The 19,741-nt window shown below is 48.8% G+C and overlaps 1 protein-coding gene across 7 annotated transcripts in view; it reads right to left on the bottom strand.

Annotated features, from left to right (window-relative positions):
* Positions 1-5,514: 5,514 nt before the first annotated feature.
* The window catches only part of camkk1a (calcium/calmodulin-dependent protein kinase kinase 1, alpha a), a 329,689-nt gene continuing 315,462 nt past the window's right edge, over positions 5,515-19,741 (bottom strand). For all 7 annotated transcript variants that reach the window (XM_072469148.1, XM_072469142.1, XM_072469146.1 and 4 more), the window contains one exon: positions 5,515-11,739. In XM_072469148.1, the coding sequence (XP_072325249.1) occupies positions 11,667-11,739 (73 nt within the window). In that variant the 3' untranslated portion in view covers positions 5,515-11,666. The remainder of the gene's footprint in view (positions 11,740-19,741) is intronic.

Below are 19,741 nucleotides of genomic sequence, written 5' to 3'. Positions count from 1 at the left end.
CTGAACTGCAGCTTCTGCAGATCGCTGTGAGAGATTCAGCACTAATCTGACAAGATCTTTCTCTATCTCTCTTCAAGCAGCCTCTCAAAAGATCTCTCTATGCAAAGATTGGGAAGTAATCCTGTGTTTGTTAACTCTATTTAAAAACATCTTTTGACCTGTGATGTGTTTGCTTGATTGGAGATAGCAGTTAGGAGTTTAAGTGTTTCTTTTTATTGTTAAGCATTGTTGAACTGTTAATTGTAAGTCATATTTCTGTGACGTTAAAGTAGTTTAATTCTGTGTAAATAATAAAGTGTGTTTTAATATCCCATATCCCTATTTGTACGTGGAATCACTCCTGGAGTGAAGTATCCTTTCCTCACAGTCTTACAAATTTAAAAAAAAGTGGGGTTACTCTCCGGTATCCTAGCATATGTTAGGGTCTAGTCCAGGATCGTAACACTGATCCTAACGTGACAACCAGGAAATGAAGTGTTAGTGTTATTACCTTTACTGGAGGAAACTCAATAGCGTGGTTCAGTGGTGCAAACAAGGTTATCTTGTGGGTTGGTGAAGTAGATTATTTGATAGACACCCCAGATCATAGAGAAAAGAATCGGTTCTGTCATATCAATATGTTAAAACAATAGTAGGGAGGAGGGTAAAAAGGAGCGGGCTTGTCAGGTTGTTAGCAAAATGGAGGATGAAAGAGACAATGAGAGTGAGGCAGAAGGAGACTTGGACAGTTCACAAATTAAAGCTCCTACTATCCAATTTACCAACACTGAAATATTGGTACCGATAGACACCAGGGGCGAAATTCTCCGACCCCCGCTGGGTCGGAGAATTGCCGGGGGCTGGCGTGAATCCCGCCCCCGCCGGTTGCCGAAGTCTCCGGCACCGGAGATTCGGCGGGGGCGGGAATCGCGCTGCGCCGGTTGGCGGGCCCCCCCGCGCAATTCTCCGGCCCGGATGGGCCGAAGTCCCGCTGCTAAAATGCCTGTCCCGCCGGCGTAAATTAAACCACCTACCTTACCGGCGGGACAAGGCGGCGCGGGCGGGCTCCGGGGTCCTGGGGGGGGGCGCGGGGCGATCTGGCCCCGGGGGTGCACCCACGATGGCCTGGCCTGCGATCGGGGCCCACCGATCCGCGGGCGGGCCTGTGCCGTGGGGCCACTCTTTCCCTTCCAGCTCCACCACGGTCTCCACCATGGCGGAGGCAGAAGAGACTCCCTCCACTGCGCATGCGTGGGAAGCTGTCAGCGGCCGCTGACGCTCCCACGCATGCGCCGCCCGGAAATGTCATTTCCGTGCCAGCTGGCGGGGCACCAAAGGCCTTTTCTGCCAGCTGGCGGGGCGGAAATTCATCCGGCACCGACCTAGCCCCTCAAGCAGCATTCCGCACCTTTGGGGCGGCGCGATGCCCATCTGATTTGCGCCGTTTTGGGCGCCAGTCGGCGGACATCGCGCCGTTTCCGGAGAATTTCGCCCCAAATTCCCATATTTAGAGGTAGAAGAAGATCTCGTGTGGTTACTTACAGGATTTAAAGGAATATGTAGTGATAAACCAGCCATACATTGAATCATAGAATTTACAGAGCAGAAGGAGACCATTCGGCCCATCGAGTCTGCACCGGCCCTTGGAAAAAGCACCCCACTTAAACGCACACCTATCCCCGTAACCCAGTAGCCCCACCTAACTTTTTTTGGGACACTAAAGGCAATCTAGCATGTCCAATCCACCTTACCGGCACATCTTTGGACTGTGGGAGGAACCGGAGCACCCGGAGGAAACACACGCAGACACGGGGAGAACATGCAGAATCCGCACAGTCAGTGACCCAAGCCGGGAATCGAACCTGGGACCCTGGAGCTGTGAAGCAACTGTGCTAACCGCTGTGCTACCGTGCTGCCCCATGATGTGGATATTGGGAAATCTTCACCTATGAAACAACATCTTTCGCATTTAAGCCCAGAGAAACAAGCTCAGGTGAAAGTAGAAATTCAATATATGTTGAAAAATCACCTAATTAAACCTAGTCATTGCAGTTGGGGTATTCGGGCCTAAACTTGATGGGTCAGCCAAATTCTGCATAGATTACAGAAAGGCTACTGTGGAAACTAAAAAGATTCCTACCCAATCTCTTGTGTATTGACAGGTTTGGCAGTGCCACATTTCTCACTGAGATTGATTTATTAAAAGGATACTTCCAGGTACCTTTTACATTGTGAGCTAAGGTGATTCTAGCTTTTATCACATCGAGTGGGCTATACCAATGCCAAGAGATGTCATTTGGGCTGAAAAAGAAAATGCTCCTGTGGTGTTTTTTGTGTTGCTTATTTCAGGATGGTTGGCGTAGTGTTCACAAAGACCACAGAATAGCTTTTACTTAAACAAAGCTATGATTTTATTTACACTTTTAAACTGGGATTCAACGCTTAGTCCTTAAGAATACACAACTGATCAATAACATCGAATTACACTCATCCACTACTAATCTCGCTACTGGTATAAACTATAATCTAACCTTACTCACACTACCTGCTCTTCTGACCTTCACTAGCTATCTCCTGCATACACTCCTCCCCTGAGTTCTAGCATCATTGCCTTATATAGTTGTATCTGCAGCTCCCTCTAGTGGCTACTCTCGACACTACATTAACCCTTGTAATGCTGATAGTTATGATAGTACCACAGCTCCAACCATTTTCCAAAGAATAACAAATCAAGTTGTATCCAGTATTCCTAACTGCGGGTTACTTGGATGACCTATGGTGTTAAAAAAAACACTTGGAAAGATCATTCAAAGCAATTAAAAGCCCCATTTAAACAATCGCAGTTAGCAGATCTCGTAATAAAGCTTTCCAAGAGTGCGTACGTGTAAGCACCTGTAATTTACCCAAGGCGTTTCGTAGGACAAGGGCAGGTGTTGCCAAAACTGGTGATAGCAATGGCTTTTCCAGAATTTTCTACCCCTAAAATGAAAGACTAAGGCCTGGATTCTCCGCCTTCTGCCGCAGGTAGCGGAGTCCCCAATGCGGCAGAAAATTGAAAAATTGGGATCGACGGCGGGCATCAGCGGGCGGCGATCTGATCGCGATGCTCCAACCCCGCTGGTGGCGGATTCGGGGTTAAAACCCCAAATCTGCAGGAGGATGGAAATGAATGCAAATGAGTCTTAAAAAACCATTTCCATCTATTTAGCCGGACCGGGACCATATTCTCTGTCCCTTCGTAATTCTCCAAACATTACATGGGCTGGGATTACTACAGGTCTCACCAAACATGAACCTTGCGGTGGGACAAGGGGGCAATGCCTTAAGGGAGTTGCTCCCAAAGTCCATCCGAGGACCACCCCCTCCACCACAATGCATGACCTGCCCACCCCTCCTCTACCATATTCTCCCCCAGGCACCCCCTTAAGCAGGAGACATACCCCCAAGGACCCCCTAACTAGAGGGACCCCCCCCAGGGACCTCCTAACTAAAGGAATCCTCCCACAGAAACTTCCTAACTAAAGGGACCCCCCCACCCAGACCCCCTAAATAGAGGGGCCTCCACCAAGACGGCCCCAAAAACAGAAGGGACTAGGGAATCTATGTAACTGACTAAAGGGGCTTTTAGTGGGCTTGGAAACAATATTGTTGTAGGAGAAAGGTGCAGTACAATTCCACATTCAGGGTAAAGGCACATAGGGATCACTAGCTGGGTGCTTACCTGGTTAAACAACCAGTTAGTATCAGAAACCTCAGACATCTTTAGGGCCCATATTAATGGTTTGAATGTCTGGTGACCTTTGTACTACCTCGAAGACTTGGCTTAGCAGACAAAGCCAGAAGCACAAGGCTAAGTCTAGCAGCAACAAGGGATTAGAAGGAGCCTCCGACAGATAGGGAAGACTGATCATTCTTGGAGTAACAGACGCCCTGACTTGTGAAAATCAGCAAATTGTTTAATATAAACTTAAAACAAGCAATGTTGGAATTTAAACCTTGCACTACATACGTGACTGCATATAAAAATATCTCATGATTTTTTTGTTGGGTAGGGTCCTGCTTCAGATGCACTCTGTGAAGTAATGCTCTCCCAGCACATTGGCAAAATAAAAGATTGTTCTAAATCTGAGTCTTCTGAGATTATTTTGTATGATAATCTGCTCCACAACAGCGTCAAGACCTTTTGAACTTTATCCTTTTTAAAGCGTTCCCTTACACCAGTCATTGCAGAGACTTGTCTTGTCCTTTGTCTTGTGTATGTGCATGCCCATACAAATTGTATGTTAACCAGTTTTGCAACTTGTTTTAAAGTAAGTTTTGTTTCATAATAAATCAATGATTCTGTGTTGATTGAAAGAAGACTGATTAAAGTCTCTTTGATGCTGGGTATAGCAGTAGCGAAATTCCTTCACTTTGATGCATGAATTGAACATCTATACTATTGTTGCGACCTGTGGAGTATTGGAGCTAGAATTAACTGCACACTCCTCCCATGTCGGTTCCATAACATAGATAGATATATCATGGACTATTTGCTTTGTTGACTCTTGAATAGTGTCATGTTATTCACCCTGGGGTAACACGGACTGCAACTGGATGCAGTTGTACTTGAAAGTAGACTCCAAACTGTGATGTTAGTTGAATACGCTTTATTGAACTTAAGCAGTGCACACAGTTTGCTGTGGGTTTGACACTTTACTAATCTAAGTGTGCGTGCTATAACTAACTAGACCAGACTAGCTCTGAGCCACGTGTAGAAGGTGCTAACTGATATATACACCCTGACTCACTACAGTTGTCACCAGTGGAAAGAGGCAGAGTGTTGATGTCTCGTGTGTTTTATAGTGAGAGACCACCCTCTAGTATTCTGCCTGGTGATTGGTTGTGTTCTGTCCTGTGTGTTGATTGGCTGTACTGGGTGTCTGTCACTGCCTGTCTGTATCTCATTATGTGCATGAGTGCATATCATGACAAATAGTCAAAATTATTTTCTTTTTAAATCGTGCAATTGTATGGCTTTATTCTCTTAATAAATAACTGGGATTTTAAATGTTGTGACTACTGAAAAGTTACTGTGCCCTAAATGGATTGTAACCAAATCTTGGGGCCTTGTTTGGGATTGTAACATTTGGAATACAATACCCGAGAGGGCAGAGAAATTAGGTACTATAGGAGTGTTCAGAAGAGAGCTAATTTGAAGAGAGCTAATTTGCTGGGTTATGGGTTGAAAGCTGGGTGTGGGATTAAATGGGACAGCACTTTCCAAGAGTGGGAACAGACATAATGGGCAAAATGGCTCCTTTCAGTGTTGCTGGATGTTATGATTCGTTGATTTGTGAACACATTTTCCTACAGGGCTGTGGGAGAGAGTACCAGTCGTGGGGACAAAAGCTGACAAAAGACAACAGGTTCACCACATTGTAGTCTCCTCACATAGAGAGCATTAGCCCCAGAAAGGTTTATGAAGTGAAAATCCTGTCTGTAATTAAATCTTTTGATCCTCTTCATACAAGTACATATAGATCTCAAGCAAGGTCAGTTGTATAACATGGTTTATTGAATCTTAAATTTACAATAAAATTGCTTTTCATGCAGTCAATCAATCAGTTTAGTCCAGAATTGCTCATTGTGAGTAACTTATTGAAGTCCTTTTTTTTAACCTTATTCCAATATAAAAGCATGCAAAAAATATCCTCTTTATATTAATACATATTTACAATGGAACACTTGCATCGCTCTCCAGACTAAGTACAGTTGTATCATGCGTAAGATATACTTACTACGGTGCACATTCATTGCAATACTCATTAGAAACAGCAAACATTGACATGAACATTTCAGGCTGATGTGGTATAGGTTAGCAGTGCACAATGAATGAATATGTTGATGTTCTGAGTACTAAACAGCCATATGAAATCCTCCTCAGCAATTCGACTCCACTGATCACAAGGAGGAGAGCAAGCTTTTCATCCAGCCCTGCAAACCAGCAAACTTACCGAGTGGTTAGCAGCAGCAGTTAGCATTGTATTTCAATGGTGTATATGTCAATTATTGAACCTTAGTTCACCATTTTCAGCCTGTACAATACAGCTGTGGGTCACACACAGAATGGCATTCGCAGTATTGTAAGGTCTCTGCTGTATAGATAGGCGAGTGATGCAAATCCGCACTGTATCTGGTGGTTTAACCTGCGTTAAACCACGATGAAGTTCTCCTAGAGCGGGATTCTCTGGTCCGCCAGCTGCGTTTCCCATGGCAGTGGGATTCTCCATTCCCGCATCTGCCAATGGGATGTCCAATTGTGGCCACCCCATGTCACCGGGAAACCCACGGGCGTGGGTGCACTGCCGGCGTAATGGAGAATCCCACCGGCAGAGAATCCAGCCTTTGTCTTACTAGATATTTACTTCAAATCCATGCTTGGACAGCATCTTTCTAAGGACTGAGTCAGCCTGCAATGAGATAGGCCATCAATAGTTTGCAGACAGCCAAAAGTGTGGGATATATCTCAGTGGCTCATTTTCAGAGGAATGACTTCTGTCTTCGCTGTGATCCAATTCTTAATAGATCAGTGGGCTGGACGGCTGGTTCGTGATGCAGAGCGAGGCCAACAGCGCAGGTTCAATTCCCGTACCGTCTAAGGTTATTCATGAAGGTGACTCTCAGGTTAAATCACCCACCCACCAGTCAGCTCTCTTACACTCAAAGGGGGAGAGCAGCCCATGGTCCTCGGGGACTATGGCGACTTTCGTTTCAGATTCAATGCCTGGTTCCCATGGGGGCTGGCCACTGCTTTCCCACAAGCCTTTTCTGCTCTGCCATCTGGTCTTAAAGATAGCACACTCAGAATTGCAGCTTATGACTTTTGCCTGTAGTTTTAACCAAAGGAATGGACACTTGCAACTGTGGTCATAAAGTAATCATGTATTCGCTAGACAGAAATATCTATTTTCCAGGTAACTCATGGTGATGGCAATTATACTCAGATCCAATTCCATTCATGCACTGAGCCAGGAGAGGATTTCTGTTCTATTAATTCACGGGATGTGGCCATTGCTGGCTGAGCCTCCATTTACTGCCCACCCCTATTGCCCTTGAGAAGGATACCAGCCCTCACTTTAATTAAAGGGAAGGGATAGTGCGGGAGACCATTTCCTATGCACAGCTACATCTGCAGAGCAGAAAATGCAATAAATAGTTTTAGATATTCATAAAACACATCAATAACGGCTGGCAATGGGACATCCTCACTGACTTTAATGCCCTGACAATCTATTTTAGTGGGAGACAGCACTTTTTAACACCCACACTGGCAAAACATTAATCATCGCTGCCTGGGGAAGCCAAGTATGAGTTTGAGATGCACCTTGCCGTTTGTGTCTGGTATGCAGAGTGAGAATCTGACTGCAGCTTTAATAATTGCCTTGTTTAAATCAGTCCACAATGTATTTGAGAGGGCAGCAGATCAATTGGTGGAACCTGATAGGTTTTAAACAGACTCTGACAATTAATTTCTTTTTAAATTAAGAGTACTCAATTCTTTTTTTCCAATTAAGGGGCAATTTAGCATGCTATCTGGTCTCTCCAGCGCAATGTTTAGTGCGTGTACCGTTTGTTTTTTGTACAACTGTGTTGTGAACTGTTTTGATAATCAGAGTATCCCCCGCCTCCCCTCCTCGTGCGTTGGTACTGAGGGGAGGGTACCCTGTTTCTCCAACACAAAATTAGTGTTTGTACCGTTTGGCCTTGTATATATTTTTTACTGTTTCAATAAAAAGATATGGTCAATGCACCTACCCTCCACATCTTTGGGTTGTGGGGGTGAGACCCACACAGACACGGGGAGAATGTGCAAACTCCACACGGACAGAGACTCGGGGCTGGGATTGAACTCATGAGACAGAAGTGCTAACCACTGTGCCTCCGTGCTGCCCTACTGGCTACTAATTATACCCTTTTATAATTTTTCCCTTCTCACCAATCAGTACAGAGCAACAAATAACATGGACAGAGAAACAAGAAGTTTTGTCTTTATGCTTGAAGATGACGCTAACTTGTATAAGTAGAAGGAAGAGACAGAGAGGGGCATAGACAGACTAAGCAAAACAGTAAACTATATGGCAGATAGACATCATTTGGAGTTACAAGTGTGAAGACATCTATTTTGAATCCAAGGAAAGAAATTTGGAATATTGTCTAAATGGGGAGAAGCTACGAGCTCTGGAGGAACAAAGGGATTTGGGAGACCCTGACAACACAGCACTAGAGGTTTGAAGTGGACCACTTCAGAATTAAGTGCAGTTAGTTTCACAGCTGACCACTTCAAAGTTACTCAACCGTGAAGGGAGATGAATGGAACAATGCTGACAGCTGTGGTGTGTGGAAGCTGTCACTCACAGCCTGGTAAAATCAACATCAAAGAGAAATAAATGAATGGTCAAAGGTCTGAGAGTTTTAAACCAGCTGACTGGTTTTCTCTTTCCAGGAACTGCAGGTGTTGTTCCCCTGCTTGAGCCAGCAGGTGTACTGCCCAGGTGAATGTTAAAGCAGTGTTTCATTTCACTGCCTCTGTCTGGACTGCTCTCTAGATTCCAGACAGGGGTCTCTCTTCTGGAGGGGGCGGGGGGTGCTTCCTGACAGAGGTTTCTCTTCTGGGGGGAGGGGGGGGGTGGCTTACTGATAGAAATCTCTCTTCAATGAGGTCTCTTTATTTTGGAGGTCTCTGGGGGGGTCAGGTCACCAGGAGCCGGGGGGGGTGGGGGGGGGGGGGGGGTGACCCAGAAAATCCTGGGGATGGGGAGTGGGTTGGGGACTGAATTGAGTTGCTGGGAGAGGGGGGCCCTGAGACCTCTAATTGGGCTGCCTGCTCAAAATGGCGGCCCACTAGCAGAATTCCCTAGGGTATCCCTTGCAAACCTTGCCGCTAAGGATTGGGAATCATGGGAGTGCAAATCAGGTGTAATTCAGCTCTGTCCTTTAGTCTTCGGTGGGATCAGTAGTTGGAGAACCTCTCATGATTAAGTAAGATGGTTAATGGTGTTGTACCGGTTTCCTCTGGTCAATACCACTAACAATCATCGTCAGAAAACATATCTGCCATTTCACTAAAACACGGCACAAAGCACATGCTCAAAGACACATATAACTGATCAATAGAATACACCACCTATAACACAATTAATTGGTCAAATTAAATACTTACAAACCCAATGTAGTACATTCCACATTCCTCGCCCAGACACCAGTGAATAAGGATAATTTCTCCTGATCAAAGTAAATATATATTTTTAAAATTTAGAGTGCCCAATTCATTTCTTCTAATTGAGGGACAATTTAACATTGCCATTCCACCTACCCTGCACATCTTTGGGTTGTGGGGGCGAAACCCACGCAAACACGGGGAGAATGTGCAAACTCCACACGACAGTGACCCCCCCGCCCCCCCAGAAGCCAGGATTGAATCTGGGACCTCGGCGCCGTGAGGCAGCAGCGGTAACCACTTCGCTACGTGCTGCCACAAAGTAAATATCTTTATCAGGAAATGTTTGTTTAAGAATTGGAAACCTAGATGGTCAATGTTAGGAATTTGTACCTGTTTGACTGCAAACTGTGTGACTGAAAGCCATGTAGCTGCTATGTGATTATAAACTGTGCAACAGAATGCTGTGTGACCGTATGTTGTATGGCTGTAAACTGTGACTGTACTCTGTGTGACTAAACATTGTGTAATTGTATGGTGTGACATTTTGCTGTGTGATTGTATGCTGTGTGACTGTTTGCTATTTGGCTGTGTAGCTGTATATTGTGTGACTGTTTGCTGTTTGACTGTATGCTGTGTGGCTGTACGCCATGTGACTGCATGCTGTGACTGTATACCATGTGACTGTTGTTTGACTGTGCGCTGTGTGACTTTATGCCATGTGACTGGTGATTGATTGTATGTGTAGCTGTATGCAATGTGACTGCTGTTTGACTGTATGCTGTGTGACTGTACGCCATGTGACTGTTTTCTGTTTGACTGTGCGCTGTGTGACTGTATGCTATGTGACTGTTTGTTGTTTGACTGTGTGACTTTATGCCATGTGACTGGTGATTGATTGTATGTGTGTGGCTGTATGCCATGTGACTGCTGTGTGACTGTATGCCATGTGACTGCTGTTTGACTGTATGCTGTGTGACTGTACGCCATGTGACTGTTTGCTGTGACTGTACGCCATGTGACTGCTGCGTGACTGTAAGCTGCGTGACTGTAAGCTGCGTATGCGATGTGACTTCATGCAGCCTAATGTTACTTTGTGTGTTAACTTCAGAAATCGCAGGACTGAAAAATCAGTGGGGAGGGAAGTCACATACTGGTATACAGGCCAGGATCCACTCACTGGTGACCTCTGAAGATGATCCTACTGGAGTTCAGCGGGTCACACAAGGCCATCCATTTACATATCTCCTGTTCTTGTCCCAGTTCCAACATGTTGGAAAGTCTAACATTTTCTGCAACATTTGTGAGGAGTTCCAGCCTCCCCCCGCTCCCCTCCATCCTCACAGATAGTTGTGGGGGAGGGTGGGTGGTGAAGAGGCTCCCGTTGCTGGTGTTTAGAGATGGGTTTGCCGAATGTGTTGAGGTGTACTACTCTCCTGCCCAAGAAGGCTAATCTGGATACCTCCCTTTCCCCCCTCATTAATCTGCCATCTAGACCTGGCTTTTCCAGGCATATTAGTTGAAGTTACGTCCCCACGCTGCTACAGGCTTTACCCCCAATAACCCCATAAACTATGACTGGGTGGGTGGTCCCACAGACGTAATCCTGGTTTAACTGTTGGGTTCACAACATTGCAGATTATCAGGAGTAGAATTCTTACCTCTGCTGACATGTAGCTGGAAGGGATCCAAGTTGGAATGTGCGGAACAGAGTGGTTCAATCACTGAACTATCTGAATAATTTAAAATGCTAACTTATTTATGCGCCAGTCACCTGTTACCCATGATGCTTGCTTGGCGAATTGCAAATATAATACATTATTGATAAAAGAATGACTTCAGAGACACTAATCTTTGGAATGTTAAGTAGCACAGCTCTGAGATATACACAGTTCACAGCGGCGCCTTGCCAATAGTCCATTACTCTGTGGGGAATGAAGGGAAATGTCGACATTTCTCCGACATAGAACCACAAAGGTTTATGACACCCAAGAATGTCAGCAGGCAAACAACAGAAATGCATGCTTTGATTGCACAGTCTGGCTCCACCAGGCTGCAGGATTACTGCAGCAAAAGTAGCTATTGGTCCCAATGAGGTGAATAATTCATCACTAATGTGCTCAATTGATCATTTTCTGTTGGAACCCATCAGCCCAACAACGATGGCTGACTGGATGGATTGATGATGATGGATTGGTTGAATGATGAACAAATCGATCCTCTGCAGCATTCCGTTTGCAAACCCCATCCCATGTTGTTTTATTTTTGCCCCGGGAAGGCAATTTGTGAAGCAGGAATCCATTCCATTTCTCTGCCTCTCTTGGTGTGGGCCTTTTTCTGCTGGGTCTCAGTCTCATGTTGTGCCCTCAGAAGCTTTGGTTCATGACAGCTGTGTGGAATGACACTTGCATGTGAAGGTGATTTTTCTTGAGTCGAGCAAAGACAGGGTGCAACAGACCAAAATACAGCATGCACATGCCCAGAGCGCTCAGGAAATCGCCTCATTTTCACAGACATCGGGCAGCTCCATGTCCTTTCCTACATCCCCGCTGCTTTCCTTCCTGCAAGTGGGAACAAACAATATTCATTCTGGTTTGATTTTCCTTTCGCTTGGAGCTTGCAAATTTGAAGGAGGACTTGGTAATAGAGCCCCCTACTCCGAGGCCTCAGGCCCCAGACAGCCCAGCGAGTGGAGGCCAGAGTTTCAATCTTGGAATAACTCCATATACACTTGATTGGAAGTGGAGCTTCCAGCATGAGTGGAGAGGTGAGTCCCTTCCCACCCATTGTGTTCCATCCAGCTTGATTCTCCATGGGAGTGGACAGTCAGCTTAAGGACTTCTCCATCTGGAAAGAAAAGGGAGGGACCCAGAGGTCCGCTGGATGTAAATTGATGCAATGGGCTGGCTCACACTCAAGGGACATTGAAGGGAAGTTGAGGAAGACAATGGACTCTTAATTTTAGGTACCCGCTACTATGTCCATTGTTCAATTCTCCCCATCCCCAAACCCACATTTCAAACATTATGGGCTGAATTCTCCGCCTTCGGGATTCTCTGTTTTGCCGGCATCCCGGGGTTTCCTGATGGCGTGGGGCTACCCCCAATGGAAACCCCATTGACCAGCTGGCGAAACGGAGAATCCTTTTTTATTTAAAAAAATATATTTTTAAAAGTTTTTTACCAACACAATTTTTTCCCCTTACAAACAATAACCCCCCCCGTAACAAAAGAACACAAAAACGCACTGAGCAAGATATATACATGGCAAAATGGTATATTTACATAGCTTTATACACTGGCTCTCTCCCGCACATGCCAGTTTCCCCCGCCCTTCATGTTATCTCCTGCTCATCCCTCCCCCCAAGCAATCCCCCATTCCCCACCCCCACCCCCACCCCCAGGGTTGCTGCTGCTGCTGACCGATCTTCCTCTAACGTTCCGCGAGATAGTCTAGGAATGGTTGCCACCGCCTGTAGAACCCCTGCGCAGACCCTCTCAAGGCAAACTTAATCCTCTCCAGCTTTATGAACCCAGCCATGTCGTTTGTCCAGGCCTCCAGGCTTGGGGGCTTCGCCTCCTTCCACATTAGCAAGATCCTTCGCCGGGCTACTAGGGACGCAAAGGCCAGAATGCCGGCCTCTTTCGCCTCCTGCACTCCCGGCTCGTCCACTACTCCAAATATTGCTAGCCCCCAACTTGGCTTGACCCGGACTTTCACCACCTGAGATATTGCTCCCGCCACTCCTCTCCAGAACCCCTCCAGTGCCGGGCATGACCAAAACATATGGACATGGTTCTCCGGATTCCCTGAACACCTTCCACATCTGTCCTCTACCCCAAAGAACCTACTCAACCTCGCCCCCGTCAAGTGCGCTCTGTGAACCACCTTAAATTGTATCAGGCTGAGCCTGGCACACGAGGAGGAGGAATTAACCCTACCTAGGGCACCAGCCCACAGACCTTCCTCGATCTCCTCCCCCAGCTCCTCCTCCCATTTACCCTTCAACTCTTCTGCCAGCGCTTCCCCCTCTTCTTTCATCTCTTGGTGTATTGCCGAAACCTTGCCCTCCCCGACCCATACACCCGAGATCACCCTGTCTTGAATTTCTTGTGCCGGGAGCAACGGGAATTCCCTGACCTGTCGCCTCACAAAAACCCTCACCTGCATATATCTAAATGCATTTCCCGGGGGTAACCCAAACTTCTCCTCCAGTGCCCCTAGGCTCGCAAATGTCCCGTCAATGAACAGATCCCCCATTCTTCTAATCCCCGCCCGATGCCAGCCCTGGAATCCCCCCGTCCATCTTCCCCGGGACAAACCGGTGGTTACCCTTGATCGGGGACCACACCGAGGCTCCCACTGCACCCCTGTGCCGTCTCCACTGGTCCCAAATCCTTAATGTTGCCGCCACCACCGGGCTCGTGGTATACTTTGATGGCGAGAACGGCAGCGGTGCCGTCACCAACGCCCCCAAGCTCGTTCCTTTACAGGACGCCATCACCATCCTCTTCCATGCTGCCCCCTCTCCCTCCATAACCCACTTGCAGACCATCGCCACATTTGCTGCCCAGTAGTAGCAGCGCCAACACTCCTCGGTCCCTACTGCATTCCAGGAACCCTCTCCTTACTCTCGGGGTCTTATTCTCTCTCACAAACCCCATAATACTCCTACCTACTCTCTTGAAAAAGCCCTTGGTGATCACGATGGGAAAGCACTGAAACACAAACAAAAACCTCGGGAGGACCACCATTTTGACCGACTGCACTCTACCCGCCAGCGAGAGCGGTAACATGTCCCATCTTTTGAAGTCCTTCTCCATTTGGTCCACCAACCTCGTCAGATTCAGTTTGTGTAGGGCCCCCCAACTCCTGGCTATCTGGATCCCCAGATACCGAAAACTCCCCACCGCCCTCCTCAGCGGTAGGTCCCCTATCCCTCTTTCTTGGTCCCCTGCCTGCAATACAAAAAGCTCATTCTTCCCTACATTGAGCTTATAGCCCGAGAACTCCCCAAACTCCCTCAGAGTCTGCATGACCTCCACCATCCCCTCCATTGGGTCCGCCACGTACAGCAACAGGTCATCCGTGTATAGCGACACCCGATGCTCTTCTCCCCCTCGGACCACCCCCCCCCTCTCCTTTTATTAGACTCCCTCAGTGATATGGCCAAGGGTTCGATCGCCAATGCGAACAACAGGGGGGACAGGGGGCACCCCTGCCTCGTTCCTCGGTGTAGTCGAAAGTACTCCGACCTCCGCCGGTTCGTCACTGCACTCGCCACCGGGGCGAAACGGAGAATCCTGACAGCGTGCCGCACCAAGGACGGAAAAACCCGCCCTTAATTCCTGGGATCGCAGTGTGAATCGAGGTTAGTGAGCTGCCCTGTCCATGGTCTGAATTGCATTCCAATCGAGTGAGGTCTTACACTGGGAATCTTAAGACGCTAATATTTGCAGATCACAGCTGATCTGATTGTGACCTCAGCTCCACATTCCTGCCTGGCCCCTCCCCTCCGATAACCTTTAACTCCCTTGTCAGTCAAGAATCTAATTCAGCCTGAAACATATTCATTGGCCCTGCGTCCACCCCTCTCTGGGGAAGAGAGTTCCAAAGGCCCATGACCCTTTGAAAGAAAATCTTCTTCTCACCTCCATAGTTCTGGTCTCTTCCCCCCCCCCCCTTCCCCACCCCCATACACCCCCCCCCCCCCCCCCCCCCCCCCCGCCCGCATCTTATAATGCCGACCTTAGAGATAGCATGGAAAGCCCAGTGGGTATGGAGATGACTTTGAGATCTGGTAGGTATGGAGATGGCATGACTATCTGGGAGGTAGGGAGATGGCATGGGGATCTGGGGGGTATGCAGATGGCATGAGGACCTGGGAGGTATAGAGATAGCATGGGGAATCTGGGGGTTGTGGAGATGGCATGGGGGATCTAGAGGGCATGGACGTGGCATGGGGGGATCTCTGGGGATGTAGAAATCACATGGGAGATCTGTAAGGGATATGGGGCAGATAAGGGGTGGGGGTGAAGGGGTGAGGTTTGGGGGGACTTTAACAATGGAGGAATGAAGCGATATCAGGAAACGTTACGAGTAGGGAAGGACGAGGCCATGGCAGGATTTGAAAACAAGCTGGAGAATTTTAACATTGAGGCTTCGATAAGAGGCGGGGTCGGTCAATGAGTGCAGGGGTGATGGGGGAACAGGCAGCAGAGTTCTGGCTGATCACTGGGGTGGACACTAGTTTCTTTTCTCCAATGATTTGCTCCCTGTTTTTGCTGTTAACCAGCCGGTTTGGAAACAGAACTCGATGTAGTCTGCCACAGGTCAGTGCGGCATTGAACAGCACAGCAACAACGTTCAAGAGAAGAAAATCAGCATGGAATTATCTAACGTAACAAAATGGGCATTGGGGAAGGAGAGGATGATAATTACGGGGCATCCTGATTACCATAATTAAATAGGGGTGAGTAAGTGGAGCTAACACAAACCTGCCCCTTGACACCATCTGTTGGAAGAGCTATAGGCCAAGATAAAGCTGAATTTAATTGGAAAATTGAGAGATAAACAAACAATAAACATAATGATTCAGTCAGATGCTGTGAGGACAGGGTTCCGAAGTAAAAACAATTCAGGAAAGGCATTTCTGGAGCTACTGACCTCAAATTGATGAGAAAAATTTGAAAACAAAAACGGGATTGGAGGGTCAAGCTCCAAAGCAAAACAAAATACCTTGAAAATATCAATGCCAGCGTTACACTGCCGGAGGTGCCGACATTCAAAACAAGGTCCCGTCTGCCCTCTGAGTAATGGTAAAAGATCCCACGGCACAATTTGACAAATAGCAGCGGTGTTTTCTCTGTGTCCTGCTCAATATTTGTCCTTCAACCAACCCAAAAGCATTATCTCATTGCCAATGGGGGGAGTTTACTGCATTCAAACTGGCTGTCACACTTCCTACATTCCATCAGTGTGGCATTGGCTGTGAGGGTTTGTGGGAGATCCTGAGGTTCTGAAGGTGCTATATAAATGCAAGTCTTTCCCTTTTGCTAAGAGAGCTGGAATATGTCATGTAAAAAGAAATAATCTACACAAAGAGAAAGGGAAGCACACATGGGGGAGAGACTTTCCAGTCCCACCCATCGTGGGAATCATAGCGGGGGTTGGGGGGGGAAGGCGACACGGTGACGGAACATTGGGCAGAGCATCAAAAGGTCTGTTGACCTCGGGGGCGGGAATTTCCAGTCTCGGAGGGGTCGCAATCGGAAGTTCCCTTCCGGGATCTCTCAGATCTACAAACTGTTCAGAAAATCTAAAACAATTAAAAACTGCAACAAGCTATAGTTACAGGAGGACATTGCAGTAAGATTAGAATAGCAGAGAGAATCGTTAGACCGCCGTTAATAATCAAACCCATCGGGCCCCTTGCCTTGCCAGCAGTGGATGCAAGGTAAATCCCAGTGGGAGTGCGAAAAGGGGGAAATGGAGATGAGGCAGGCCCTCCTGTTTCTCTTGGCTCTTCAGCAATGTTTATTCTTTATTCAAAAGTTTGCCTTTTGATGCGACCATCAATTCACACGAGACGATTAGTAGAAGTGAACAATGGTTTTAATAAGCTAGATCTGTGCCTGCCTGCGGCTGCTCTGTCCTGAGTGCCGCCTACAGGCTGCAGGTTTATATACCACCCCTAAGGGGGCAGAGCCACAGGCGGAGCCCACAGGGGCATCAACATAGTACAGTACAATACAGTGGTGAATTGCAGTAGCAATACGTTCACCACATTCACCCCCTGTTAAAAATTGAAGTCCGGCGGGGGTGAAGTGGGCTCACATAACGAGTCTGTCTGGAGTCTTAATCGTTCTCTGTGATCGCCTCAGCTCTGGCTTCGCTGTGGGCACGGGTGTTGGACTCGTTGACTCCGGGAGCTTGTCGTCTAGAGTTTCATCACGGTGTGTCGGCTATGGGGGAAGGGGGTTGTAGGCTGTGCAGGGGCGGGGGCGGTGTTCAGGATCCCCAGGGGGCAGCTGGTAGCCCGCCGTGAGGGATTCGTTTGGTGGTGATAGGAGGTGTGGGGGGGGGGGGGGGGGGGGGGGGGCGGGGGCGCGTTGGTGGTGGTCATTGGGGAACCGGCGGGTGCCAGATCCCGGAGGGAGACTGTATCCTGTCGTCTGTCGCAGTGCGCCACGTAGGCAAACTGAGGGTTGGCATGTAGGATCTGAACCCTCTCGACCAGGGGGTCGGACCTATGGCTCCTCACGTGCTTCTGGAGGAGGACAGGCCCCGGTGTTGTCAGCCAGGACAGAAGCAAGACCCCGGAGATGGACTTCCTGGGGAAGACAAATAGACGATCGTGAGGGGTCTCGTTTGTGGCTGTGCAGAGGAGCGCCCGAATGGAGTGGAGCGCTTCAGGGAGGACCTCCTGCCAGCGAGAAACCGGGATACTTCTAGACAGTAGGGCCAGAAGGACGGCCTTCCATACCGTCGCATTCTCCCTCTCCACCTGTCCATTTCCCCGGGGGTTGTAGCTGGTCGTCCTGCTCGAGGCAATGCCCTCACCGAGCAGGTACTGACGCAGCTCATCGCTCATAATAGAGGAGCCCTGGTCACTGTGGATGTAAGTGGGTAAACCGAACAGGGTGAAGATGCTGTGCAGGGCCTTAATGACAGTGGCCGTGGTCATGTCAGGACATGGGACGGCGAAGGGGAAACGGGAGTACTCGTCAACGACGTTGAGAAAGTACACGTTGCGGTCAGTGGAGGGAAGGGGCTAAAATCGGCGCTGAGGAGCTCAAAGGGGCGGGAGGCCTTCACCCGGGTGACAGAGGTCAATGTGGATGGCCCGAAGTCGGTCACCTTGCACTCTGGCGCATGTGCCGTGGGACAGGGCATCTGGGGGCTCATTGAGCTTCCCAGGACGATACATGAAATCGTAATTATAGGTGGAGAGTTCGATTCTCCACCTCAAGATCTTATCATTCTTGATCTTGCCCCGCTCTGTGTTGTTGAACATAAAGGCTACCGACCGTTGGTCGGTGACGAGGGTGAACCTCCTACCGGCCAGATAGTGCCTCCAATGTCGCACAGCTTCCACAATGGCTTGAGCTTCCTTTTCGACAAAGGAGTGTCGAATCTCGGAGGCGTTGAGGGTACGGGAAAAGAAGGCCACGGGCCTGCCTGCCTGGTTAAGGGTAGCGGCCAGGGCGACGTCTGACGCACCGCTCTCCACCTGGAAGGGGATGGACTCATCCACCGCATGCATCGCGGCCTTGGTAATGTCTGCCTTGATGCAGCTGACGGCCAGGCGGGTCTCAGTCGTCAGGGGAAAGATGGTGGCTTTGATAAGTGGGCGGGCTTTGGGCTTTGTCCGCATAGTTGGGGACCCACTGGGCATAATATGAGAAGAACCCCAAGCATCTCTTCAGGGTCTTGGGGCAGTGGGGAAGGGGGAGTTGCAGGAGGGGGTGCATGCGGTCGGGGTCGGTCCCTAGGACTCCGTTTTCCATGACATAGCCGAGGATGGCTAGTCGGGTTGTGCGGGAAACGCATTTCTCCTTGTTGCAGGTGAGATTATGGGTTTGGGCGGTTTGGAGGAACTTCTGAAGATTAGCGTCATGGTCTTGTTGATCATGGCCGGAGTTGGTGACATTATCCAAGTACGGGAACATAGCCCGCAGCCCATGCTGGTCAGCCATTCGGTCCATCGTTCTTTGGAAGACCGAGACCCCATTGGTGACGCCGAAGGGGACCCTGAGGAAGTGGAAGAGGCGGCCGTCTGCCTCGAAGGCAGTGTAGTGGCGGTCTTCCGGGCGGATGGGAAGCTGGTGGTATGCGGACTTCAGATCTACCGTGGAGAAAACCCGGTAGTGTGCAATCTGATTCACCATGTCCGCAATGCGGGGAAGGGGCTACGCATCGAGTTGCGTGTACCGATTTATGGTCTGGCTGTAGTCTATAACCATCCGGTTCTTTTCCCCGGTTCTGACGACCACCACTTGGGCTCTACAGGGGCTATTACTGGCCTCGATGATCCCCTCCCTCAAGAGCCGCTGGACCTCCGACTTGATAAAAGTCCTGTCCTGGGCACTGTACCGCCTGCTCCTGGTAGCAATAGGTTTACAGTCGGGGGTGAGGTTTGCGAAGAGCGAGAGAGGGGCAACCTTAAGGGTCGCAAGGCTACATACGGTGAGAGGGTGTAGGGGTCCGCCGAACTTCAGGGTCAGGCTTCTGAGGTTGCACTGGAAATCCAGTCCTAACACGAGAGGAGCGTCGAGATGGGGAAGGACATAGAGTTTAAAATTGGCGTACTCGGCGCCCTGTATAGCAAGGTTCGCGACACAGTACCACCGGATCTGCACTGAATGTGATCCGGAAGCAAGGGAGATTGTTTGAAACGCGAGGCGAAATCTGGAGGGAGCAGAGCCTTACCGTGTCCAGATGGATGAAGCTCTCCGCGCTCCCGGAGTCGAACAGACAGGACGTTTCGTGCCCATCGACCCTGACGGTCATCATGGAGTTCTTGAGGTGCTTGGGCCGTGACTGGTCGATAGTGACCGTGCC

The sequence above is a fragment of the Scyliorhinus torazame genome, chromosome 12 (genome assembly GCF_047496885.1).
Source record: "Scyliorhinus torazame isolate Kashiwa2021f chromosome 12, sScyTor2.1, whole genome shotgun sequence".
Classification (NCBI taxonomy): domain Eukaryota; kingdom Metazoa; phylum Chordata; class Chondrichthyes; order Carcharhiniformes; family Scyliorhinidae; genus Scyliorhinus; species Scyliorhinus torazame.
Note: the sequence above shows the minus strand (reverse complement) of the source record. Positions and strands in the feature narration are given on the sequence as shown.